The sequence below is a fragment of the Mauremys mutica genome, chromosome 21, assembly GCF_020497125.1.
Source record: "Mauremys mutica isolate MM-2020 ecotype Southern chromosome 21, ASM2049712v1, whole genome shotgun sequence".
Classification (NCBI taxonomy): domain Eukaryota; kingdom Metazoa; phylum Chordata; order Testudines; family Geoemydidae; genus Mauremys; species Mauremys mutica.
The window spans coordinates 14927125-14954958 of record NC_059092.1 but is presented as its reverse complement, the minus strand read 5'-3'; the positions used below and the strand labels follow the sequence as shown (position 1 = coordinate 14954958).

Here is a 27834-nt window from a genome sequence, read left to right as displayed (position 1 = left end):
AAAGCCTTAGCCAAGGAAGAACCTTGGGACATGGTTCAGGAGACCTTTGAGAGTAATGTAGTAAACAACAAAAAAATATAAGAACTCCCATACAAAGGAAGTGTGTATTGAAGAATTATATGTAACGGTCTTGGGTCTGCAGGACACAGAAAGGGTTAAGAAATCCTGCAAACAGTTAAAAGTACAGACTAAATAGGCTGCAGACCATGACCAAGTGACGGTCTCTGCATCAGAACAAACTAGCAAACAGTTAACTTTGCAGAGGGCACTGACACACTCGCCCCATCCACCTCTTTGGGAAGAGGATGATTCAGACGGTTACTGGAAAAGAGACAGAGGTGCAACTTCATGGATTCACAAAGCGCCAGTAATCTTTAAAGGAACTGTGGGTTGTTGTATTTAACTATAGCAGCATAGTACAGAAAAGAATAAGCTGGTATGTGGCCTTTCCACAGCACAAATAAAAACACTGATGAACAAATGGATCAGGATAATCCTGTCCATCAGGCTTGGCAGGTCACACGATGAAGGGATACATCGTATGTGATTTGATACCTATTGGGGTCGGAGTGATTAGCCAGTATGTTATAACACCCTGTGATCAACTTCTCATAGACACGAGCCAGGAATTCATCAGACTCCGCAGGGCCCAGGATCCTTTCTAGGGAGTTGCTGCTGATCTCTGCCACACTCTCCATGCTGGTCTCCAACAGAAGGGGCAACAAGGTATGAATAACCTGTGGTGGGTTCAGTTCATCTGACCAGCTTGAAGGGAGAAGAGAAACAGCAAAAACATTTCCATTAGTACACCAGTAAAATATCTACACCATGAAATAGTTTAGCAGGCACAGAACTGGGAGACTGATCTAGATGGAAGACTAGGTAAATGTTAGGTTCAAAGCCCTTTTCAAATAGTTGGGTACAATTCAGTTGTCCTGGCTATTCTCTCTTAACAAAACAGTTCTCCTTGCCAAAACTATATTTGAGCCCCTATGGCAGGGGTAGGCAACCTATGGCACGGGTGCCGAAGGCAGCACGCAAGCTGATTTTCAGTGGCACTCACACTGCCCGGGTCCTGGCCACCCGTCCAGGGGCTCTGCATTTTGAATTTAATTTTAAATAAAGCTTCTTAAACATTTTTAAAACCTTATTTACTTTACATACAACAATAGTTTAGTTATATATTATAGACTTACAGAAAGATCTTCTAAAAATGTTAAAATGTGTTACTGGCACGCAAAACCTTAAATTAGAGTGAATAAATGAAGACTCGGCACAACACTTCTGAAAGGTTGCCGACCCCTGCCCTATGGTATACAGGTATCTGCAATGTTTTCCTAGGTAGTCACTGCATCGTTTAGTATGTCCCAGACATTGGTGCAGTATCAGAACCCTGTTCTGTGCTTTGGGATACCTGGAGAATAAAAGTCACCACAGAAGAACTGTTTCTGTTTTCCTTTCTAGCATTATTTCTAAGAGGACACACCTGGTGATCACAACCTAAAAAGCAATCCACACTGCTTCCATTGTTCTCCCCATTTCATGGGACATGTGTTTATTCTGTGCCCCCATTCTGCAAGAACAAGAGGCTAAGAATTCCCTCTAGGGAGAAATCTGGCTTCTAGAGATCCAATGCTGAGTGGGTGGTTATTTTTCACTCATACAGTCCCTGGTCTCAAATTCAGAAAGACAGTGTCCTTTACCCAACTTTTTTTCCCATAAACAGGAATGGTCAGTTGCAAGTCATGTTCAAAAGAACAGGCAAAACCAGACGGAACACAACTGTTTACTTACACGATGAGGTCCCCAGTGAGTCTGACCAAGGAGAGGAGGGTATGCTTTAAGGAGGCTGCGAGGGGCAGAGTCTGACTACAGAGTGTGCCCAGATGGGCAGCCTGAACAGCACTGATGTAGCTCTCTGCTGGGATTGTGTCATTCGCAAAGGCATTGCGCTAAAAAGAACCAGAACACATGTTCAGTCAGGATGAATACATAGCACAGAAAGCACAATTTGGTGCCTAAAAAATTAGCATATATGAATTAACGAAGTGTGTCATGCAGTCTTCTGGCTGAAGTTCACCTTTTGGGTTTTTAAAACTTCCACATTGTTGCCCTAATAGCTGCAGGGTGGTAGAACTGCAGTCTGCAGAAGCTGACAGTGCAGCCTATGGTCACCATCATCTTAATATGGATGTGTGACCCAGATAGACTTCATGCACCAACATGCAATCCTCCATATTGAACTAAGCAGCAGGGCTGTTCTGATGGTGAATGGAACTTGTTAATTTCCACTGGCCAAATCTCTACATTGAAAGGGAAGGATGCTGTAAACCTGCTCCCTTTGTAGGAAAATTTGCAGCTCTTGGTTGTGCAAAATTTGGATACCTTTGCAATAGCAGATGATTCATGTCTAGCATGAGAGAGACTATTTCCCTACTGCCAGATGTTTAGCTGTTACAGTTTAATGAAAGTTGAACAAAAAAAAAATATAGTAGACAACTTTCCCACCAAGTTACATAGTTAGGGCTATTTCAGGACCCTTACACAGGACTGGACTCACCCATGATCCAATGTTTGGGAACTCATTAGTATGAATGTTGTTCCAGGATTCACACAAAGCCTGCACTGCTGATGGCAAGTTCTGTACAAGTGTTGGGCCTGCAACCAAATGAGACAGTAAAAATAAGGAATTTCACAGGGGCTGACAGGGAAGCTGGAAAGCAGTAAGGCCCTGTATAAAAACAAAACAAAACAGAATGTTTCCAACTGAATTAGGTAAGTTCACTTTGATGGGAAACTGGATAGCTAGGTTTGTCTGAACTATAATTCTGGTGGTGAAGCCGGTTTAACATTCTTCTACTGCAAGTCACGTTGGTCTTAAGAAAATAAACCCGGCATTACCCTCCACAGCCTCGGGCAACTCAGTCATACAACAGACAGTTCCTCCAGTGAAAAGATGTTATTTCAACAGTATTAACTTGTCAAAATGCTTTAATCAAGTGGTTAACCAACAACAATCCCTCCTGTGAGGAATTCTGAAAGTTTCACTTGCTACACGGTATACCGCGTATTCCATAAGTGAACACATTCAAGCAGTGAGAATCCAGGGAAATTCAAAAGACAGCTATGCCAGCAGAGTGCCAACACAGCTGCAAAGCCATTTTAATGCTGGCTGGACTTAATCTAGTTATTGTTTTCATGATTTCCCCCCAGACTGCTGCACTACTACTGCTTTTGAATCCACAGGTGCAAGTACCTGACTGAACTACACAGAATCAATACCCCAGTCTGTGAGGTGATGGTTGGGGGAGTGAACCTTTTGCCAGCACAGCTTTGGAGCTGAACCTTTACAATATTGTATCAAAAAAGTCTCCCTTAAACAAATCTTGGAACATGGCTAAACTCCACAAGAGCCTTACCCAGAGTATTTGATTTGCAGCGGCTAGATCCAATAGCCAGGACAGCAGCATATCCCCGAAGCTTCTCTTCAGAAGGTTTGTTCTCAGTGGACCCCTCTTCAGAGAGGCTCTGCAGTAAGTAAGATCTGTGTTGGGGGTGGAAAGGACTCATTTCAGTGGGCAGCTTTGCATTTCAGAACTAATATGCCAATACAGTGACAGACGGGAAGGCAAACTTCAAGAACCAACCCTCTGAATTGTTATCCCATAAATCCTACAATACCATTCCATGAGTTCTGGTCTTTTAAGCTCCTTTAAGTTACTTACCAATAGAAGTGGCTGCTCAGGGAGAAATAGGGGGAGCGGGGGGGAGCTGCTTTACTTTCACTTTCTTCTGCACAGGAGCCAAAGGCAGTTTAAAAGGCTTTGGACTCTCACTGAACAATTAAACCACCTCACTTCCAAGTCATCCTGACAGTCACAAGAATAACTCACTGAAATAACCCATTGCTGCTCGCTCGCTCTCTCTCTTTCAGGATGTTAGGGAGAGGTTTCAACTTCAGAGAGAAAGCTGTTTTGCAGCTTGTCAGAAAGTCTTGAAAGATCAGGTATTAGATTACTTGAAATAGAATAATAAAATCTATGGATTTTAGAAGTCTACTGATTTAACGTGGTACGTTCTATGTGATATAAAACAGAGCCATTATTCTGGACTATAAAAACAAGGAACACTACAGGGATAGGGAGCTAACACAAAATGAAGAGCCAAGTACAGAAAAGAAAACAATAGCCCTCTAGAGGGGCTGTCAGCAGCGTACCTGGTGAATGTAGCATAAGTGTCAATAAGCTGTAGCGTAGCAGGCAGCAGATTCTTGGTTATCTCAGATGATTTGTGTGGGTCGGTTTCTGCAGCTAGCTTGGAAAAATGCTCATCTAGAGAAACTTGGATCTTGGAAATTGCAGCATCAAGGGTATAAATGGACTGCAAGCTGGGAACCTCATGCAGCTGGAGAATTGTGGTACAGTCGATCCCACAGAAAGAGGAAATCTTAAAACAGAATGATAACATTTATAACAGCAATGCGCCACACAGATCAGTGCTCCACACTTGCTTATATGTATCCAGTATTCATACCAACTTACCTGCCTAGCAAAGTACTCCTCTGCTATTTCCACATCATATTTCACTGAGCTGCACTTGGTAGATGCCAATTCAATGAGAGAAGCAGCATGTTCAGCTTTCATGCCCTGTCTGATAAGGTGATCCTGTATGTATTGCAGAGAAAGATTCAGCATCACATTTAAGGGAATATAGAAGGGCTGTGGAATTTACCAATTTATGAACCACCACCATGCTATGATACTTGTGGGTTGTTTTTTTAAACCCCATTTCCTGTCACCATGCAAACATTACAATTCCCATATGCAGTGAACCAGGCAGAGATTAAAATGAGCACTGTCCATTTTAGAAACAGCCGCTAATGTTGTTTAATATGATAAAAAGAAGCTATAAAACAAGACTAAGAACTATTTTGATTCCCTCAGCTTCACTTGGGGAGATGAAAACTACTTTTGATACACCTAGCACAGTTTATATTTCCCTCCTCTTCAAGCTCTGACACATATTGCTACAATTTAATTTCTTACTCCTGACAGATCATTACAGCTCTGGAATTCGTGCTGTTGTGTTAAATACCAATAATGTGTCAAAAACCCTACACTGTAAATTCTAAAGAGAGGGCTGTACCTTGATCCAGCTGACATAGGAGCTGATACGTAAGCGGGAAGACCAGCGCAAAGTGTGCAGGATATCACATTCACTCATCTCTGGTGTGTTCATGGCCAGCTGATTCAAGTAGTTTTTGGATGGAGGCAAAATCCCCAATATCCGCCACAGTATCAAGAAATAGTATTGAAGCGCACAGGCCTCCTAAACAAAGACAGTGGAGGATAAATCAGGAAGCAAACATTTACAATCAACCTGCTTCAGCTGTGATCCTATCAAGGGCTCCTCAATGTGTCTGCACGTGGAGGTAGCGTCCCAGAGACAAGAGTGAGTGGACTATACTTCCATTTCATGCTGGTTGTGTGGCACAACTTTTCTTATCTGACCTAATTCCCTGTCAAGGGGCATAAAATTCTCATCTAATCACATTCAAGCCAGACCTTATGAATACATTTGGGAGGTATGATGATCCAGAAGCTCATTACATGTCTTAAAAGAAACTCAGCACTATGTATTATCATTTACCACTAAACAAAACCAGGGAAGGACCAACTTTATGAACCATCTCACAGCCAGCAGCTTGACTTTCTCAAACCTAGGACATTTTGCACAATTTAATATTTTTCAGCTGAAGTGAAAACTGAAATATTCATCTAAAACGTTACATTTCAAGTGTCACCAACTAGCTTCCTGCTTTACCAACACAAACAAAAATCACTCAAGTTCTTCCCCATTCTACTACGTCCACAATAAATCCAATGAATGCACTTCAGGCCAAAAGACAAAAGGTCCAAATTATTCCTTTAAGTAGCTGGAAAAGCTTGAAGCAGACACTAAATTATAAGCCAGACACAGGAGTGCATCTTGTTATTGACCGTCAGGATGGGATGGCCCTTAAAGGGAGGTGGGCTTAACCCTACCTATAACTAATTAGCTGCCATCCAGGTGATGGGTTTGAGGTCAGGGATCAGATGATAGCCTGCAGGTCACCTGGTCTTCAGATAAAAGCTCAGCAAGCAGCTCAGTTAAGGGAGTGAGACCTGCAGGGACTAGGAAGGCCACTGCAGGCGACCCAGAATCAGGAGAAAGGATCTGGAAGGGGAATCTTGACACAAATGAAGCAAGAGATCTGCCGCATGGGGAGGCGCAGAAGCTTTACAAGGCACAGACTGTAAGACAAGCCAGGTGGCAGGACCTAATTAATCTGTTTTGGTTTGAATAAACTCCTCCATGAAGGAAGGGACTGAATTTCTGCCACCACTGGGACTACGTTACTTGATGCACTGTCTGGTAAGGAGTTGGCCTATCAGCTTACATTGACAAAATATAAGACACCTATTTACCAGGAAATGTAAAGCTCCAAAATCCAGTAACTATTGCCCAGACTCTGTATAAAATGCAGCGGCATGGAGCCAACTCTCTTCTCAGCAGGGAGAATGTTATAGCAACACATACATATGCCCTTACCAGTGCAGTGACGTTTTTGTTTTCCTTCCTCCTGAGGGTATCAAACTGGGATCCAGCTGCAAGCAGTGAGGTCAGGGCTGCATAAAGCTCATCGTACTTCATTGTCCTAGAGAACAGGACCTCACAAACCTATTGAAAAAGCCAAGTCAGAATTGTTTCCTCCTTGGTTGCACAGCTTCCCATCCACAGCCAGTTCAGATCTTCTCCCAAATATACTAAAAATACCACACGCACTCCCAGCAAAATAACCCCGGAGGACAGGTGTGTCAATTGCTGCTTTTCCCAGGCAGAGTCTTAAAGACACTTTAAATGTGTGCAAGAAAGGAACACATTTTGGATGTACAAACAGGAACCTTGGTGTACATGGTAAACTGCCCCATCCAACAATGTTATCTTCTCTTTTGAGCTCCAGAAATAAGAGCTCTAGTGAGCAAAGACAGTGAGTGTAAGAGAGCCAGAAAGAACATGGAGCAAACTGATGTGGAGACAACCCCACAGCCAGACACATTTCTATAAGCAGCACTGAGAGGTAACTTGAATATGAAGGAGCTCTTGGTATTGGCACATCTGACAGAATCAAGCTACTACAGAGACAGAAAAGTTCTCAGCTCTTTTCAGCCACAATTTACTTCTATGCAGCACAGGTGGACTTTACATATCCCTCTGGGCAAATCACTGCAAGACTATATGGGCTAGGTGAGCTGGGATTATTTCACCAAATATCTGCTTTCAAGTTAGGATTTGTACGCTGCTTAACTATAAAGTACTCAAACCCTTCGTTTATTGTCTTATACTAACATCTATTCAGCTAGCACACACAGTTCTGTTTTAATGCAGTACTAAATTAAATCCCTGGGCAGCTTGTGTCTCATATCTCAGTTACAGTGCTGGTCATTTTCTACGCTGGTTTCCCTAATGTAATTCAGGCTCAGAGAAAGTCTTTAACGAAATTCCAGGTACCATGTTATCTAGGCGGTTCAGGTCATCTTCCGATGCTTCTGGTGACAGGATGCAGTAGAATCTGGGCTGTGGAACTGCATCTGGGACACAGATACCAAAGGTATAATTCAAAGTTAAATTTTAACAATTGAAGAGATTAACAATACTGCTGGCATATCATCATTGGTCATTTTTTTCCCCTCAAAAGACAAGACACTTAGAAAGTAAAAATCTGCTAAAAACCAAGACTGTCTATATGTTACATATATAACCATAAAAGGGTGCACAGATTAAGTGATTGATGCATGTCTAGCGATTGAGTACTGTTTCCAGTTTTAAAATAAAGATTATAAAATTCCTAAATCTATACAGCACATGAGTAAGGCATGTTTTGTTCAATAAGCAATGTCTGGGCAATGCTAGAGGTCTGCAGGTTTCCTCCATCTCCCCTTCTGTGTAAAATTACAAGTAATTTATTCATAACAAGCCTGGTATTTAGTCTAACGTGTCTTAAACCACACTCCAAAGTTGCTGAAAGGGACTTCTTTGACTTTGCTCTGCAGCACCACATGCTGGAGCACTCATTATGCAACTATAACCCCACGGCTAGGAGTAAAATTTTACTGAACAACTTCCCTTCTGACCTGATGAGCAGTGTTTGGTCCAGTTTTCTTCCACTTCTTTAAATCCATGATAGAGAGGGACAGAGATTCTTCTACTACTATCCTGGGATCCACTCACCCAGCCAAAGGGTTGGGTTAGCAGGTTATACTGTACCTATGTAAAAAACACAGCACACTGGTTATAAGAAAAATATACAACCCCCTGCACTAAAACACATGAACTTTTCCCAACTTGTGAGGAGTCAGAGATAGCACTGAGCACACAGCTGGAGACTGTTTCATACTTTTCAGCCAGTGAAGTAAGACTACTGTCAAGATACTAAGGAGCTACTCCAGAGAATAGTTTGCAAAACATTGTTCCAGATTAATGAGGCGCCAGTGTCAAAGACTTAAACAAAGCAATAGAGATGAGCTAAACTCAAAGAACTTTACCTGAAGGGTATTTGAGAATACATGCAATAGTAAAAAGGCACTTTTAGGCCTCTATTCTTATTAGAAAGAAAGCAGGTTTACTGCTCTGGGCTTTGCCTTACTAGTAACCGGTGCTGCCCAGCGTGTATTCACTTATAACAGCAGTTATGCCTGAGTACAAAGCCACATAACACACCACCCAAATGAGCTGCTGGAAATTAACAGCTCCAGTTGTGTCACTAACTGAATGTAACCTTGCATGCTGTTAGTGAAATCAGAACAAGGAGTTACTGGAAATGCCAAAAGGGAGACACACAGGAACGGGAATACAACAAGGAGACTGCCTGGTTTAGGTCACTGCTGAGCGATTATTTGATTAAACATTGGAAACATGCATCCTCAATCCCTTACTTGCTCAAACAGGTATACAGGAACTTTGGAATACTGATGAAGCAGGTAGTCGAACACCAGTAGAAGGCGAGCCAGGATAAGGGGCACAGACCGCAGCTGGGAGTCCATGTTCACAGTCAGTTCCAGGATGGTCTGGATACAAAGGGTCAAGACAGACCTCCGGCCTTTCTCTGAGAAGTTGTGGAAAATAAGCAATAGCAGCTGGAGGTGCTCAACATTCAGATCTTCTGTGTTATTAGGAAGAGTTCCCTGCAGAGCATTTTGTTTCAGTGTGCCCACAAATCTGCCAGCAACAGGAAAGAGGGTCAGTAAGAAGTTTGTTCTTCTAAAGAGTGATCCATAGATCACACTATTGCAAGGAGACTTTCACTGAAGCAAGCTAGCTGATTAAGATGCACATTTTAATCATGATTTCTTTCTACTTGATCAAGCAATGCAACTAGAGTCTTGTTTATGACCTCAGCCTTACTATGCGAATATTGCGATTTCACAAATTAACCATAACTCCACTGAAGGATGCATTAAAGTGAGACTGTGGAAGAGACTTTATGCCCTATATAAACACAAACAGCAAAGAACTTTTGAAGAGAAATATAACAAGCTAAAAAAGAGAAAGATGTGCGTGTGCCCCAGCAGGAAAGGCTGTAAGTCAGCCAAACCACACCAGACTATTGTACAGTTTCACATTTAAAAACAAGTACATAGGAGTCAAGGCTTGGCAGAAAGGAGCTCACATACCACAATGATGGGCTTGGTATGAGGCACCAAAATAATGTGATTATTGCCTTTTCTTTTTAAAAATCAGTGCTGCTGGAGCCATTCTACTCATCCAGGTCTTGATACTTTTATCAAAGTGTTCCCACTCCCTATTTTCATCCAGGAGCTGAATCTCCCCCCTCTTCCAAGCTTTACATCCTTCCTCTGTAGGATTTTCCTATTTTTTTTTTAGGACAAAATGTCTGGTCATTGGATTCATCTGTCCAGAAGAAAATATCATCTCCTAGGAAATTAGCGGTCATGGGAGAGAGCACGTCACTTATTTTTAGTCATGATATATATAACATTTTCTTACCTCTCCCAAACTTTAAGGCATTCTGGGACATCAGGGTCTCCTTGAGCACTGGCTTTGTGCTGCCAGATAAGAAGAAGCCGAGACAGCACAGACAGACTCTGAGGATGGATGTACAGAGGCCATGGTCCTTCAGAGAAAGGGGCTATTCCCAGCTGCTGTAGAAGAGTGTTCTGGCACAAGACAACAGATACACAGTTGAGAGGAAAGCCTTACACGTTGCTTTAAGTAACTAAAAGACTTCAACAAACCAAAGGTGATAATAAATGGTAGGGCTCTAAGTGTATATATATATAGGGTTAATGCAATGGTATTTCACCTCTGAAAAGTTACATTTGGTACATGTACTAAGTAAAATATGGCATAGGTACCAAGTGAAGTTACGCTGAGGGGCTTTTATTTATTTATTTATTTTTTTAAAGCCTCCATCTACACCATAGGGGACTTTTGTTACATAAAAAAGTCTAGGAAAAAATAGCATGAGTCCTGCTCACTTATGAGACCCAATACTGGCACAAGAGATGGTGCTTTGGCAGAATGGTAGACAGACTTGCAGTCTATAGTTACTCTGCCTGACAATCATGGATCCTATTTCATTGTCAAAAGCTAAAACTCAGGTATCCTTGGGACTGGGGGGAATGTGGGGAGCGGAAAAAAAACAAAAATATCACCAAAGGAGAATGGACCGATACCTTTTATTGTGCCCCAAAAACAGGAACATATGGACATGTGAAAGGAGAGACTTCACCTGAAACCACTGATCTGAAGCTCTTTAAACTCTAATTGCACCTATTAAGTATGCTAAGCACCAATGCAAGAGGTTAACTAGTGGCAATACAGTCTCTGGAAGGCCCTTCATGCACTACCTCTTTATTTGCCAGGGTGTTTAAGTTCTATTTTCCACCCCACTCTCTGAAGTGCCATGTCTCCAGTAAATTCTAACCAGAACCGGAGAGGTGATCCCCACTTCAACACTCCACTCCTACTGAGTGCAGTTATGCTCACTCCCTGTTCACATGTCAAAAATGTAGATTTAAAAAAGAGTAACGACTTCAAAAAATTACTGTATTTAAACTATAGAGGGAAAATAGTCAACAAAAGGCATAGGGATTTGATACGCTACTGAAACAGATTTACAAACCCTCTTCTTATAGCATTAAGCTTGGTCAGTACATGTCCTGACAAAGGAACCTAGAGGCTACACGGTTAGTATATGAAAGCAAAACAGATCAATCATAACAAGCCAAGCAGGAAATTCCTACAGTAAAATGCACATTCAGAAACAATTCTTCAACACTAACAGCATCCTAGACATGGAGAATTATTCAGTTTTCCCTTTAAACATCTCTGGAGTTCAGCAAACTAATTCAAAGCCCCTTACAAATGAGTCTTGAGGCAGGCTGCTGCTCTCCAACTGTTTTCATTCTGGGGACTACTCTGTAGAAAAAGCATCGCCTCAGGAAGCATCTCCTCTGCCAGCCCCACAATATCCCACTGCTTGGTGTTCGAAAGGGGCTCTGTAGTCAGAAGCACTGATGTACTAACACAGAACGTATTGTCCATGTGAATTCAACACCAGACACAAATGCATTAATTTTACATCCTAACCTGTAAGGTAGGGGACTGTAGGTCCGAAGTCACCAACGAATGGTTGAAGTGATACAATGCAGCAGCAAATTCCTCATCTGATGTGCCTGAAACACAAAAGAGATTAGGTCAGTTACTACTACAGCTCTACTTGGAGAATCATGATCCCAACACTGGACAAAGAAAACCCATGTTAAGTAGAACCCCCCCATCCTAGACGTTCCCAGAGTAAAGAAGTTCTGCTCACTCACCCTTCAGCCCATCTTTGTCCACTTCCTTGATGATGCTAGCCAGCGTGGCCATGTGCTGCTCTGAAAGAGACACACTCAGGTAGTTGCGAATGAAGTTGTTCCTGGAGTTCAGCATGGAGGAAGTAATGAAGTTCAGAATATTGGAAGCCAGGCTTAAAAACTAGAAGGAAGAAACAGATATGCATTTATCTTAGAAACACCAAAACCCAACAGGGGTTAAAAAAACACTAAACAAAAAACTCATTGCTAGATATGCTAGATAATTCACCACCCAGCTACACTCTTCCTCCATTACAAGCCAATAATTAGAGTTCAGATTTACTTCTCTCTTCTCATTTCAATTGGACTGCTTTACAGTTGCTCTGCTTGTCTGCCATTACACAGTTTCTAGTCTTCAACACAAGCCCACTGGGATGAGTGGTTCTCTCATTCAGCTGGTATCATTTCATATAGCTGTCTAAAGAGCTTGCAAATCCATTATCTTTCTCAACAGCAGCATTAATTTTCACCATTACCCAAAGGAATTGTTTGTCTGACAAAGTGTTGTTAACATTTCCATTTATAATTTTGCCCTCATATTCCCTCACCCCCTCCAACCTAAATCGATATCTTAATTATTCTCTCCTTGGACAATAGCAATTATTAATACATATCTCCAGATAGAGTAATGCAAACAGCTCCTTCTGAAGCCAAGATCTTTGGCAATCAGACCCACGGCCATTCACCGTCTACTCCCGCTTGCCAGTGACTCTCAATCAGCAATATAATAAAATGCCTGGATTTAAACTGCTAAGTGCCAGACTAACAAGCCTCTTTGGCCACTGTTCAGTGCTACATCTCACTAATTACATAATTAATCACGGAGATCATAGCATACCAATTCTGGGTCCTTGCGGCTGGCCAGGATGTTCCCATTCTCCCCAGTAGTCTGTTTGTTGGGGCTTTTCACTCTAGGGGAGCTCTCCAGGGGAGGTGGGGGAGGTGGCGGCGGGGGGGCCACTTTCTCTTTACTTGGAGAAATCGTTTCTTCAAACCATTGCCCAAGGATGGGTTCGCTGTCATCATCTAATAAAGAGCACATGGAAAACAATGATACAGATGCAAAATGATATTGCTTCTACAAGCTAGTTCACTAACGGCAATACCAGGAGCCCTACAACTTCACCGTCCCTTTCAGTCACGAGGCAGTGAGCTCTATCCTCATTCAGCAGGGACTCACTTATGAGGGGGGAGAATTCTCGGTCTTCCCCAAAGTCCCACTTGGGGCAGATACTGCCAACCCCGTAACGCTGAGGGGAGCTGACTTCAGTACCTACAAAGCATAGCTGGTATTTCTTTTTGCTCACTGATCCTAACAAATGAGTTTAATTCTTAAGCACCGCAGTGTAATCCAGTCCTGGGAGATAAAAGGTTCGTGCACGGGCTTCCAGGATGTTGAAAAATAAAAAGCGTAAGATCTAGCGTTAAGATGCTTGCTGAAAACCATTACCCTGGCTGCTGTCCTCTTCAGTGCTGCTGAAGTCATCCTCATAGTAGGTATTAGAATCAGTAGAGGCACTCGCGTCACTGCTCACGGAACCCTTTCTCTGACGTTGCAAGATGCAAGCCTTAAAAGAACAGCAGAACAAGTTAAACCACAAGATCAAAACTTGAAGGTACAATAGATGAGAACAGACTTGCTTTCAAATCCTCGGCATTTATTTTTTCATACCCTTCTACTATAGTTCTGCTCAAATTGCATACTGGCATTTCTAACAAGACTTTCTTCTAAGTTACATCCATCATTTTCTGGGGCGGCTAACGCAGTGCCCACACAAAGACTCCAAGGTACATTTCACATATCAGTCTAAACATGAAGACTCCCCCTTCTGTACACAGGACCCTTATTTTCTCTCCCGGGAGAGAATGGTCATGAATAAATATTTAGTTCACTGGGACCATCTGAGAAGAGAGTCTGTCATAGTCACATCCTCTCCTATTCTATAAAATGGGAGACATCCAATTCCTTGTTGATTACTTATAAATGTCACAAGTTAACACAGTTCTAAGTTCTTCTACTTAGCATGTAGATTGATACCTGCAAGAGGAACTCTGTCTCGCAGCTCTCGCTGTTTAACTGAGAGAAGTTCCACGACAGAACTATCAAAGTGCCATCTCCTACCTTTCTATAAGAAGTGGAGAGCAAAGTCAGCAGCAGATTAGTGAGTGGTACGGAATCAATCAGACGTTGAATCCTCTGAATTGATGTGCTCTGAGCCATGACGTTCAGCACTGCTGGGGGACCATCAGTCTCCCATCCCTAGGGGACAGCATCAAAGGACGGTTCAAAGCATGTTCCAATGAAGAAGACTATTTAAGAAAATCAGTGTGCCACCTTCTCACCTTGTGTAGTGCCTCCACCTGCAGATCTTGAAAGAGGGATGTTAAGAGTTTGATGGCATGATTTGCTAACACCACTGACAGAACACCAAACCCCTGATGTCTGCAGAAAAAGAAAAGGTCTTAATATTAATATTTTAATCACTATTCTAATGCTATCGACTTGTCTTCTTTGGCAGTTCCTATAGAATTACCAACTCAATCCCTCCATTTTACATCACTTTGTCACCTCTGAGGTCTTTAAACCAGACAGTATCATATATTCTGAATGGTTAGAGTATCAACAACATTGCTGGATGCTTATATCCATTACATTTATGTCTCATTTGCGATACCAGCCAGACCAAGTGTATACAATTTAAATTTGTACAATAAGGGGAATAGGGGATTTTAGCATTTAGTTCAAGTGAAAACAATAATTCACTTGAAAATATTCTTCCATTTGAAGGCAAGGCTTACGCATTCCTACCACCCCACAACTGCATCTGCTACTGTAGAGTCATGAATTGATTGGAGGAGAGGAAGCTCACTAAAGGGTGCCAAACCCTACTAGACAGAAATCTAGGCTCTGCTCACCCCATGGTTCACAATGCCTCATCCAGTCCAACACAAGATATATATTCCCTCCCCCCAAAAGTACCTGGTGCTAAGCCTAAAGTGGAATCTTCATACTCCGTTACAGATTTAAAACAAACCACTCCTCTTACTAAGTACTATCTAAAAAAGAGGCACAATATAATTTGTGAAAAATTAACGGACCAATTTCTCAGTCATCTCACTCAGTTTAAACTGAAAGGGAAAAAAACTGAAGAAATATGAACGGGTTGATTATGAAGGTGGGGTGGGTGGGGGCAGGAAGTCTCTTCAAGGAGACAACCAGACTCAGAGGTAACAGCCACAGTGTAACAGAACAATATCATAGTGATGTGCTTAAACTGATTAACTTAGAGCAGGTATTCACATACCCTTTCCCAGGTCCCAACTTGGGAGACCCAACTCCCTCTTTGGTACGAGCAATAATGTCTCTGACTCGAAGAGCAGCCAATGGGTCTTTCTCCTTTCCCTTATCGGCCAGGGCAGTGGGGTTGAGGTTCGAGATGAGGAAGAGGCTGTTGAGCAAACACCAGGCCCCAAGCAGCTGGAAATTCTGATAGTGCTAGCATTCGAACAGTGAAAAAAACCCAGAGACAACCATGTAAATCCAACTGACCAAAGGCACCACCACGAAGTTATAACAAAGAAAAAGGTTCCCGATGGGATGGGATTATTACCTCTCCCCCTGCACGGCGCGAGTTGCTGATGGCTTGACCAATCATTTCATATATTTCAAGCTGTAAGTAAAACCAAAAATCCTCGTAATCTTGTAGCGCTCTATTAGACAAGTCACTAAACCATTCCACGCATTACTCAAACACCCTTCTCTGAAGCTTGCTCGGTTCCACTCCGCAGTAAACCTCCCCACTCCAAACTCTCAGATATTACTAGCTTATATTGGTATCAATCTTTCTTCAGGTGTCAGCAAGTCCAGTGCCAGGAACCAAGAGAAGCTCAAACAATTAGAATTGTTAGGCACTTCCATGTGAAAGACCTAAACGGAGTTTCCCCTGGTCCTTTGCGTCGTTGACAAAAATAAAGTGAAAACAAGACAACTTCTTTCCCTTAAGCAGTTGCATTCCACACCATCAACTTACACATTTCTGTACAATGGTGGCAGCATCATTTTCGTAATCATCTTCTTTAGAACTTGTGGATCCAGTTCGTACCTGCTGGGTGCTGCCCACGTGTAGGATTGCCATGCATGTTGCCACACTCACACCTGATGAAAGAAAAGGGCAAAGGACCACATTACAGTTAAGAGCTGATCTTGGAAATCTATATTCCTGTTCACTTACACTACAGTCAGCAGTGCAGAAACCACACATGGAGTTGACTAGGCCAGGAATATTCACCATTCCAGTTGGAAGAAGAGAGAATATTTTCAGTTACCCTAAAACAACAAAGTTACATACAACCTAATACTCAGGAGGGAATCTGATATAGCAGAAATTATTAACAGAGAAAACTTTACACACTGATTACACATTTTCATAATTCTGGGGTATTTACACACACTTGGGAGACAGGGCTGAATTCTGGGTATAACTAGCAAATCTAAAGGATAAACTCTGGGAAATATTCTACGTCCTGAATAACAAAGCAAAGCAGAAAAGGTAAAAGATGACAACTAAGGAAGTGTTTCATTACTGAACCTGTGCATCCCCAAGGTCAGGTTTGCAAGGACTGCCAACACTAACCAATGCCTCCTCAGTCAAAGCAACTCTGCATTAGCGCTGTCCATGGACATTTTGGTGACATTACAACAATTTACTGCTTAACTTGAACACAATGCTGCCAAGTCAGCCTTCAGATTTACAAGAAGGAAAGGACACACTTGGTTCCTAGTGCTATGGGCTGGGAGCACTGCGTTACAGAGGCAAACCCCTGGCAATTCAGCATACCTCTTGCTCCATCCAATCAAGGTCAGCCTTCACAGAGTGTCCTGTTCAGTCCTCCCTCAGCATGAAGGGAAGAGGTCATTGTTTGGGTCTCAAAGGTGCAGGTTACAAAGCAGGGGAAATTCAGAGCTACTTAGGGCTCCGAGGAGAGAGAAAAGACTTTTGATCTCTAGAAACGTGATGCTGCTAAAGGACATTAACTCACCTGCATAAAGGCAGCTGAGGGCAAGAACAGTCACATCCTGCAGCCGTGTGGGAGTCAGGGGCTCCAACACAGGGAGAGACAAAGTATCCAGTGCCATGGTCACATCTATTACTAGCGAATGAAACCTATAACAATCATTGAAATGAATTAAGAAAAGCACAGTACACTCTGGAGAGGACTTTCTGGCATCAAATGTCTAATAGAAGAGAGACAGTGGCCAATACTGAATCCCTTGTACATTCACACTCTCTCATATAGCACACCCAATATTAACGAAGGAAGAAAAATTGAAATCGCTTACCCATTGCGGACTGCAGTGGCATCTGCTACAGTTGCTGGCATAATGAAAAACGAGTTGGCCGACACTGCATCCTGAAATCGATTTATGTATCGCAAAAAGTAAGGGAGGTTCAGACACACTCGCAGCAACTTTTCAGAGCCACCTATCAGACATAAATCAGAGAAAAAATGAGCCATTGTTTTACCTTTGTTGTTCCACTGGGTGGCTTTAAAACTAGAATTAAGGTGACAGAGTGGATGAGTCACTGGCTTAAATCAGTGGGGATAAAATTTCCCCTGTATTTCACTTGTGGCATTATCTTTAAAATGAATGCAGTTGCAATTGTGAGGAAATATAGGGATGGCACCACAGATTAGGTAACTAGGATAGACACACAATTTAAAATCTTGTTTAAATACACCACAGGATAGCAGCCAAAAAAGTAACAGAAAATGTTTGTGTGGCTACATGGAAGGTCTCATGCTCATCTTGTGCGGTACATTAGACCTAATTTATGCAGCAGCGACTCTCAACCCCATCACTCATGCCCAGTCAGTCTGCCACCCCTTGTCATTGTACACTGCCTTTTTCTATGTATCATTGTTATTTGCATGTAAGTGAAATTATCATCTTCATCCTGTTCCTAGCAAACAAGTATCCACATCACAGCCGCCATCTTTATTGGCAATCTCAATACAAAGCACTCATGGAGGATGAACTCAACCTCCGCCCATAGAGCTAGTTCCTTCAGGTTAGGGATGGCAGGGTGTGATATAGGGCAGGCTTGCACTATCATTACCTATGTTGCATCTCTGCAGTAGAGGACTTCAGGCTCCAGGGATCACATTCTGGGACCTTCCAAGAACACTTTTTTTTTTTTTTTTAAATTAAAAGCTCATTCTTACCAAGCTCTTGCAGGCTGGCTACATTCTGAGCAATGAATATACTTTTGGTCTTCGCCGCAGAGGCTTGATCTGTGGATGTCTGATTATCACTTTCTCCTTCCACCTAATAAACAAGTAAACGTTAAATACAGCAGCGGTTCTCAACCAGGGGTTCAGGGCCCCGAGGGGCCGTGAGCAGGTTTCAGGGGGTCCGCCAAGGACGGCCAGCATTAGACACGCTGGGGCCCAGGGCAGGAAGCCAAAGCCCCAGCACATGGGGTTGAAGTCCAGGGCCCCGAGCCCCACCCCCTGGGGCTGAAGCCTGAGCAATGTAGCTTTGGCGTGGGTCCCCAGGCAATTGCCATGATTGCTACCCCCTAATACCGGCCCTGGCTTTTATATGCAGAAAACCAGTTGTGGCACAGTTGGGCCACGGAGAACTCCTGAAATACAGGACAACCAGCATCTGAAAATGGGCTGTTACTGCAGGTCTCTTTATGGGAGCGAGACTGATCTACAACACAACTCAACAAGGAGCCACACCTACAAAGATGTTAGCTTTCCATACTGTGATAAGTCAACCACCACCAAATTTACCATACTTTCCTCCACCTCATTGCCACTCACCCACATGCAAATAAGATTTAACCAGTGCAGAAGAGCTTCATCTGAGTATATATATTAAAAGTTCCCTGTTCATCTCCTATAGCCTTCTGCCCATTCCTATGCTCACACAATAGTATCAGGAACGTGGCACTTCTATTCTAAGGCTGTTTGTTCACCTGGGTGTCTGGAACAAGAGATGGTGATGCTGTCACTCTAGGGTTAAAAACTGATGTCAGTTGATTCAGGAAGTTCATCTGCACCTCTTTCTGTCGCAGTTCAGGGTTCACTGGAGAGGCCAACTCTTTCTGATCCTCCACTGCAGAGGCAGATGAAGAGGGTCATTCCACATGTCAAGGGTAGGAAGAGTGCAGTGCTTTGTATACCTAAGGGAACTACTGCATTGAAACAACAAGAATGTGCTAAGATTACATTGAAGCACTTACCATCAGAGAGGGTTTTGATGGTCTGAGGCAGCTTGGCTGATTTCATCATTGCTGTGAAAGTAATAATTTCAGTTCTGTCGAGGCGGCTGCAGCCAGTGCAGAGCCCCTTTATCAGCAGAATCAGGTGTTTCTACAAAAAGAAGGACACCAAATCAAATCCAAATGCTTTTGTTCCCTATTTTTCCCTTAACACTGATTCCCTCTGGGGCACGTGGCATTGGCCCCTGTCAGAAGACAGGACACTGGGGTAGATGGACCCTTTGGTCTGACCCAGTATGACCGTTCTTATGTTCTCCTCACAGGCCAAGGCTGATCTCTCATCTAGGGGCATGGAAGGGAATGAAGAGCAGATGAGACAGCATCCGGGACTTGAATCCTCTCCTTGCTACGGAACAGCACTTGGAGAAGCAATCTTTCCAATAAAAAAACAGGAGTACTTGTGGCACCTTAAAGACCAACCAATTTATTTTAGCATGAGCTTTCGTGAGCTAAAGCTCACTTCTTCGGATGCATCCGAAGAAGTGAGCTTTAGCTCACGAAAGCTCATGCTAAAATAAATTTGTTAGTCTTTAAGGTGCCACAAGTACTCCTGTTTTTTTTGCGGATACAGACTAACACGGCTGCTACTCTGAAATCTTTCTGATAGTGCACTCAGGCTCAGAACCGGTAAGTGATCACAATGTGTCTGAGCCTCAGAAGCCAATTTACCTTTAGGGTTTTAATTGATTGTGAAACTTGGCAACCTGTTGTCTTTTTGTGGAAGAGAAACTCTCCCCCTAGGAGGGGAACACATGACCAGAGAAGAGTTTGTTTCTTACACAAGTAGAACAAATGAGTTGGCAATGCAGAAGCATCTCTCAAGATCACAATATTAAAGCAAAGCAGAGAAAAAAGAAAATCAGAATGGATGTTCGGAGTTCTATTTAATCACAGATCTGGAGGCAACGCTCATCTTAATGCCTGCACACAGGAATTCTGGAAAAAGAAGGCATTAACAAAGAAGATCCAGTAGGTTACGAGTACCATGTGTGGCAGGCGGGCAAGGGAAGGTGAATTAGGTCACTTTCCATCCCTGCAGAAGCGTTTCCTGTCTCTCCTTTTTCCTGTTCCCCCACAACCTTTCCCCAACTGAGGATGCGGCAACAAGATGGTGTTACAAGTGTTACTCTCCTAGGGCACTAAATCTTAAATATTTCTAGAATAACTTTGCATCTTGCAACAGGTCCCAGAATTACACTGGAGCAGACACTAAGAAGGAAGAAGCCGTGTACCCTTTCTCTGATACAGTTCTGCTTCCAGTCTCAAAATCCACCCTTTGACTCACCTGTGAAACTGCACACGCCTCATCTGGATTTTCAAGTCGCAGGAGTGAGAATTCGATCAGAACTTTACAAGCAGCTGCCACGGACTGCAGCTGGTTCCTGGGGACTACAAAAGTAAAAGGCTTGTATCATTTAACCCCACCTTCTGAGAGTTAAACCACTGCAATATATTCTTAACGCTACCGAAGAAAACAGTACGCAGGAGAGAGAAGAGAGGGTTTGATCCCAACACTCTTATAAATAGCATCTCACTCCACAGTTAGCCCCAGTAACTTCAACAGAACCACTTGCAGAGTAATCTTCTCTCAATACAGTATGTTAAGTTTAGTCTATTTCTTTATTAGACAATAACATACAAGGAACATCTGTAAAGCAAGAATAATTATCTATACTGGTGTAAGGGCCACCACAGACACAAGGGATACTATAATAGTACACCTCTACCTCGATAGAACGCTGACCACGGGAGCCCAAACATCTTACCACATTATAGGTGAAACCATGTTATATTGAACTTGATTTGATCCGCCAGAGCCCGGAGCTCCACCCCCCCGGAGCACTGCTTAACCGTGTTATATCGGGTGGCGTTATAACGGGGTAGAGGTGTATTTGTCATTTTGCATTACAATGACACTAAAAGGCTTCAATAAATAATGAGAAAGATCATAAAGCAAAGAGTTCACCATTAGTTTTGTATTAGATTTCACTTACAATGCCTAGATCCTTAGGTCTGTGCTTCCCCCACACTCGTAAACAGGCTGCCGGAACGACAGCTGGCAAGTGCCAGACCCACAAACTCTTCATTAACATCCAATTCAGAAAACGGACTTGAAGCAAGTACCCAAAGAATTATATCCCAGTCACTAGACAGGAAATAGGACATGCTGAACACTTACTTAGGCCACACACTGTAGTGATGTAATGAGTGGAGAGCGCCACAAAGGAGGAGTAGAAGGGCTCATATTGTTTGTCATGGTGCAGGATTTCAGATTCACTGCAAAAAGAACACATAGCAGGAAAGTAAGTCAGATGTATAAAATAATAGTGAATGTTTGAGTGCTTTGAAAACGTGATGTATTTATTAATACATGGAAGGCAAGAGGATTTAAATTCCACATATATATTCAAAATAAAACGTGTGGAATAAAACTGTTTTTCTCTGAGCAATGCAGCATCTCTGCTCTTCCCAAGGAGCTCTCTGACCTCACCCATATGGACTTCTGCATAAACAGTGAAGAGGAAAATACCAAGGTCAAAATCAACTGTGGATCTGAGAAGAGAATTCTGATGCCCCACTGATGCGCATGGACAGGCCCCCTTGGAATGAGAAGGTAGCTGTGTCTTAAGAGCTAATTCAATCCTCAATTTTTCCTGTGATTGACGTAGTGGTGCCTATTGTGGTGACACTGCGTGATGTGGATATCTGTCCACTAGCTAATGAATCATATCACACAAGCCATCAGACGGTAGTAATTGTCATTCAGTACCGACTAGATCTGAACTAGTAATTTAGGCTGAAAGACTTGCCTATTGGTCATAGAAAAATGTGGTGATGTGGTTTGACGGCCTACAGAAGACACTTTGCAGTAACAAATGAGATACTTCAGTTCAATTTAGGTTCTGTCACTGAATCTATTTTTAACAAATACAGAGGGTGGAATCTACCTAAATTCAGCAGAGGCAGGGGAAGCAGCTAGAAGAGTTTCTAGTGACCTGTCCATGATAATACTGAGTCTGCAGAAGAGGCAGAATTGAACCTAGGTCACCTGAGTCGCAGTCCAGTGTCTTAACCACAAGACTATCCTTCCTCTCAGTACATTGTTTTTCTTCAATCTCTGTGCCTGCCTGCAGTCTGACTGCGTGATTGACTTTATCCTGTCCGAGTTACCACTGCTTTGAAAGCAGACAAAGATCCAAGAGCAGTTAAAGTGCCCCAGCGCTCCGCTAACATTTTCATGACAGTGTTTGTGGACCCCTGTTGGGTTCCATGACGGTGTTCAGTGGCAGACCATGCAACAATAAGAAACTGACAAAGAACGATTTCCCTAATCCCCCATATCAGATATGTAATAAATCAAATAGAGACAGTGAGGGAAACATTGGAATAAGGTCTGAGTGGAGGAAAAACTCTCAACCTATTACAATAAATTTATGGAAAACAAGTGGAAGATACCTTTGCAGTTTCCTGACTCTAATCTCATTGGATGATCTGCCTCTCCCAACAGTCAGCTGAAGAATCCCTATTTTAGTTTTCTGCGTCCCTAGAATTTAGGTATTTGAAACAGAAAGTCTCCCCACTTCCAAAGTGAATCTATAAGTATTCCTACAGCTTTGTCTTAAATCCCTGGAAACATGAGAAGAAGTTTAATACTCTTTCATCCTGTCTACATGCTTGGTTATATGCTCCAGTGATTTCCACAGCACCACATTTATTATTTATCAGTACTCTGCAGCTATTTATTTTTAGGAAGTTCTTAATGTCAGTTAGCCACTTAGGAACAAACACTTTGCCATACCAGATCGAAACAATGAACCCCCAGGTTTGGCAAAATACATCACGCCCTTACGTTACCTGCACACTGGTGTAATCTTAAACATCCAGGAGGATACAAGGAACAATTCCCTGCTGACCTGTGCAGTGATCAGTTAATGACCAGTCTTTACCCCTTTTCTATTTTCCAGTCACATTTTGCCATCTTATTGTGAAACTTATCAGAAATAGAGTAAACTGTGCTACATTCCCTCTCTTAGGGTCTGTAGCTCAGAATTCAAAACTATTTTCTTTAACTTTTACATAGGCAGGAGCAGCCAGTAAGATTCTAGGGGCTTCATTTGATGATATTCAGTTATCAAAAAACAAAACAAAAAAACCCACTGATTTTCTAAGGTTCACCCCTTCCTACCTCTTGCCAGTATTTTACTTAGTTTTTAATAATTTGGAAGTTCTCAGTACAATTTGTTCCTGTAATTTAGGAATCAGACTGCTTCACCATAAATCCAAAGAATCTAGAGGCTTGAAAATAGACCTCTTCAACGTTCATATTCTCACGTGTTCCGATTCACTAGTAGGTTTTGCTCTTCCACCTCTTTGTGCACAACCGTAAATTAGCAGCAACATCCATATGCGATGTATTTTAAAGAGAAGCAAGAAAGAACAATCTGGGGATCCAACAATTTGGCAGCTACTCTCAGCTATTACTACTCTGTTGTGTAAAGCAAATTGTGTGATATACTAATCCCCCCAGGGTTACCTGAGGCCAAGGGTAGAGGAACTAGAATGCAGGGAAATGAAATGTAGCACATTTTGATTTGAAGATGAGAGATCTGGTTTTTTATTATGAAAAGAGCAGTCACATAGTCAATAAGTCATTGATATTATCATCAGGACTGTTTTTGTAAATAATGAAGCACAGCAAAAATATTCAACTGTGTAACTTACGTTGGGGCACAAATGTTTGTTAAATAATATTAAGATTTCATCATGCTAAAGAATGTTTATTTCACACACAACCAAAACCCTCTGAGAGAAACATATATACACAAAGATTGTAATCTTGGTTTATATTCCAGTAGCACCCAGAGACTCTAATCATGAGCAGGGCCCCATTGTGCTGTTTGGATTCGAGTCAGTGTCTGTTGACTTTAGTGGTTCAGGATCAGACCCTTTACGCACAATAGTTATCACTAAGGCCTCCCTCTTGAAGGGGAACAGACTGACGCAAAAAAAAGTTGTCTTAATGTGTGAACATCTCCCCCAAGTCCATCCCATTTGACCCAAAGAAACTCTTTTTTGTATACACACACTGGATTCCAAGTTGATGGTGCAATTTCACATCATTAATTTCATAATTCAAAGTTAATTTTACAATATTTAAGCAAGAGGGCGAAAACTTACTAGCTGCCAAACATATGTCATTATGAAAACTCCTCCATTAAATTGTTAATGCCTAAACCTAAGAACCAAAAGCCGCAGTTCTCAGAAAAATAGATCATGTCCTATTTTTAAAAGTTATTTCAAAGTGTTTAAATACATGCACTCTTTATTTATTCGGACTGCATTACATTATGCTTATCATGATAACTGTGCACCTCATGGATGTCATGAATTACACCCGCTGATACGCCCATTAGAAAATTCAACAGTATCTTTTTGAAAATAACTTCTACCATGTTTAAAAGTTGAGCCTGGTTTAAAATATAATCATATGCATTATTTTCTGTTTTCTTCCTCAGTTAAGGGTCCTCAAATCTATAGGTTTATGCAGCACCACAGTGGAGCCACAGTCTGAAACAGGAGGTCCAATCTTACAAAGCAAAGAGTGCCCTCAACTCCCATAAGCTTCAGTGGGTCTGGAGGGCACTCAACACATCAGATTAGGCCCTCCAAGAACAGTTCTCACAATAATGATGATGTGAATCCATAAATCAGGCCAATATTTTCATTATTGAAGAAAGGACATAAAGGATCAAAGACAGCCATCGATACAACGATCAACATTATTAAAATATGTATTTTATTAAGGCAGTGATCAATTTGCCTACTCGACAGCTGAGATCCACAAGAGAAAGGCCATGCTAGGGAAGCCTTCAAAAGCAGGATTTGCAGGAAGGTTCTTGAATTGCATAAACACATATGCAGGTTTCTAGGTGAACCATCATATACATACATGAAAAACCTTCCTGCTCTAGGTGTCTACTGTTTGGGGTATTTTGTCTGATTTGGCAAAACAATGTTGTATTGTAACTGTTTTTCTAATGTGTCAAGTTTGGGATTGTTTTTGTTTGGTTGGGTTTTTTTTGCTTCCAAACAGGAAATTGTGAGTTTATTTTCAGTTACAGATAAATATATGTGGTGGTATTCATACTTAACGTTTATGCTATACAAGAACTATTTAATAAACCATCAGTCATGCATTAATAACTTTAGAAAATACTCCCCATGGCAAATACACTATGCACTCAAAATGAGACACCTCCAGCTTCTGGGAAAGACAGACCAGATCAGAAAGAATCTTGCCTTTGAGTAAAACTTCCACCCTCTGTATTTGTTAAAAATAGTTTCAGTGACAGAACCTAAATCCAAACCCATTTCATCTAAATGAGATGAAGATCTAGTACGCCATTGTCCAAGGACCTCAATAGTTTGCATTATGCAGCATATAAAATCATAACACATTTTTAACCAGAGAAATATGAAGACAGAACAACAGTCTAAAAATATGTGAAGGGTATAACTGCCAAGGAAAAGGCAGAGCTCATCTTTTTTACAAGACACCAAATAGCTACAGAAAATGGAGAAAAGGGATATGACCCTATCCCCACTTGTGAGCAGCAATCTGAGGAGCCCAGACTCTCAGAAGTTGGGAAGAGGCAGGATGCTAGTGATCCTACCAGGGTGTTGTCCCCTGGACACTGCTTGGGGTTCCATTTTCCATAGTAGCCACGGGCTAGCGGCTGTTGGATGCATTTAAGCCCCACCCCATCCCTGTCAGGAATAGGGAAAGAGCTGACACCTTCCCCGTGCCCACTGGTGCTGCGAGCGCCCGCCAGTCTAGCCCTGCCCAGGTCTCCCAGAGGATCCATTGCTGTCGCCTGCCCGCAGCGGCAGGACACCGAGCCTGGTCAGTTTCAGCCTGGGGCCGCTCGGGAAAGCGCGGAGCTGCCGCCGAGGCCCGGGAGCGGCGCCTGGCTGCAGGCTCGGGGCTCTGCTCAGACTGGGCAGGCAGCGCTAGAGGGGCTCGGCCGGATCCGCCCCCCAATCCGGCGGGGGCACGGGAAGAACGGGGAGGGTCAGCACCAGGCAGGGCGGGGGCGGGAGGGGCAGGCGCGGTGCTGGGGGCCCTCTCCGACCCCCCCCCCCGCTGCCCCGGCCCCGGCCCCGGCCCCACCTCTCGATGACCGAGGCCAGCAGCTGCGGCAGCTCCCTCATCTCGAAGGCCGAGTAGGAGGCGGAGAGCAGCGGCCGCACCGCCACCTCCCAACCCGGCTCCCCCGGGGTCTCCGCTCCGCCACCCGACGCCGCCATCTTGTTGCCGCCTCCTCGGTTGGGTGAGGGGCGGGGGAAGGGGAAGAGAGACAGGAAACACTTCGGCAGGGACGGGAAGTGACCTAAGCCCCCCTCCCTGGCCTGCGCGGGACGCACGGTACCGCGGCTCAGCCCTATGACGTGTACAGACGCTGCGGCTTGTCGCGAGAGGCGCTTTGTTGAGGCGCGTGCGCAGATGAGTCAGCAACATTTGGGCACATGCGCAGGAGACTATTTTCGTGACCGCAACTGCGCATGTGCAGCAGGTGGATAAACTCGTGCTCCCACACTCAGCTGTCCAGGTGCCAAGGACAGGGAGGAGGTGGCGACAGCAGCAGCAGCAGCAGCCCGTAAACGGGTCAAGGTGGCCGGGGCAGGAGAAGCCAGGCCAGAGCTTGGTATTGAAGCCAGTGCCCCATACTGTCCTGGGACGGGCTGTCAGCTCACTGCTGCCGGGTCAGTGCCAGGCACTGGTGCACATGCACCCCTCCTCCAAGCGTCTCAACCCAAGCACCTGTAACTCCCTCCCGGTTCACTTTCACTCTACCGCGTTTGTCATTTGGCACACAATCTAGTCAAAGGGCGTAGCACAGCTCTGTATGGGGTTATTTAAGGTGTAACAGTTGGGAAAAGGTTAAGCGTCTGCCACTTGTGATGTCACACAGAGATGGGTGCTGTTAACAAAAGTCAGGATGGGCAGTTCCTCCAACTTAGCATTTGTAAAACAGGTATAAAGAAGCTATTTTCTGAGCAATTAGAAACCAAACAAAAGGGGAGTAAAAGGTAAAGACATACTAGCTCCTTGTCTTTGCCATTAAGGCCCTTCACCACATAGCCCTGCTCTCTGGGGTAGGGATTGTCCTCATTAATGCTTCTCTGAACGGTGCCTCATACAATGGTATTCCTAGGCATTGCAGTAATACAAACTGATCTGAACTATAACAGCAAACCTTTCGTTTGTATTCAGAGGATATGTGATAAGCTGTGTCCTCACCAACTGTAGTTTTCTTCTGACTCCTAGACTGTAAACGTCTTTGTGGCAGGCATTATGGTTTCTTTTGCATTCTTCAGAACTAAGCACATTTATTTTTACATTGTTTTCATGGGGCAAGAGTACTCCTACTGGTTTAAGCATGTACCACTGAGTCAGGACTGCTGGATTCTACTCTCACACAGCTAGTAACATGCTAGGTGCCTCACACTATTCACAAAGTCTCTGAGCCTCAGTTCTGCCTTCTTTAAAATTGGTAAGGCTAATTAGCTGTTTTGTGGGTGTACTGTTACCTCTAATTTATTAATCCTTAAAGTAATGA

General features: G+C 43.1%; 1 protein-coding gene across 7 annotated transcripts in view; it reads right to left on the bottom strand.

The window, feature by feature from the left end:
- UBR4 (ubiquitin protein ligase E3 component n-recognin 4) overlaps positions 1-26538 on the bottom strand; it is a 111861-nt gene extending 85323 nt beyond the window's left edge. For all 7 annotated transcript variants that reach the window (XM_044996083.1, XM_044996086.1, XM_044996085.1 and 4 more), the window contains exons 1-29: positions 26385-26538; positions 21393-21490; positions 20499-20602; positions 19175-19304; positions 18908-19047; positions 18147-18249; positions 17263-17404; positions 16962-17086; positions 15953-16077; positions 15533-15592; positions 15227-15417; positions 14265-14364; positions 14044-14181; positions 13372-13489; positions 12760-12947; positions 11883-12042; positions 11653-11738; positions 10048-10217; positions 8976-9258; positions 8175-8307; positions 7552-7631; positions 6592-6720; positions 5146-5328; positions 4542-4664; positions 4217-4446; positions 3420-3544; positions 2561-2658; positions 1795-1952; positions 556-765 (exon numbers count right to left, since the gene is read on the bottom strand). In XM_044996083.1, the coding sequence (XP_044852018.1) occupies positions 556-765; positions 1795-1952; positions 2561-2658; positions 3420-3544; positions 4217-4446; positions 4542-4664; positions 5146-5328; positions 6592-6720; positions 7552-7631; positions 8175-8307; positions 8976-9258; positions 10048-10217; positions 11653-11738; positions 11883-12042; positions 12760-12947; positions 13372-13489; positions 14044-14181; positions 14265-14364; positions 15227-15417; positions 15533-15592; positions 15953-16077; positions 16962-17086; positions 17263-17404; positions 18147-18249; positions 18908-19047; positions 19175-19304; positions 20499-20602; positions 21393-21490; positions 26385-26521 (4067 nt within the window). In that variant the 5' untranslated portion in view covers positions 26522-26538. The remainder of the gene's footprint in view (positions 1-555; positions 766-1794; positions 1953-2560; positions 2659-3419; positions 3545-4216; positions 4447-4541; positions 4665-5145; positions 5329-6591; positions 6721-7551; positions 7632-8174; positions 8308-8975; positions 9259-10047; positions 10218-11652; positions 11739-11882; positions 12043-12759; positions 12948-13371; positions 13490-14043; positions 14182-14264; positions 14365-15226; positions 15418-15532; positions 15593-15952; positions 16078-16961; positions 17087-17262; positions 17405-18146; positions 18250-18907; positions 19048-19174; positions 19305-20498; positions 20603-21392; positions 21491-26384) is intronic.
- Between the last annotated feature and the right edge of the window lie 1296 nt (positions 26539-27834).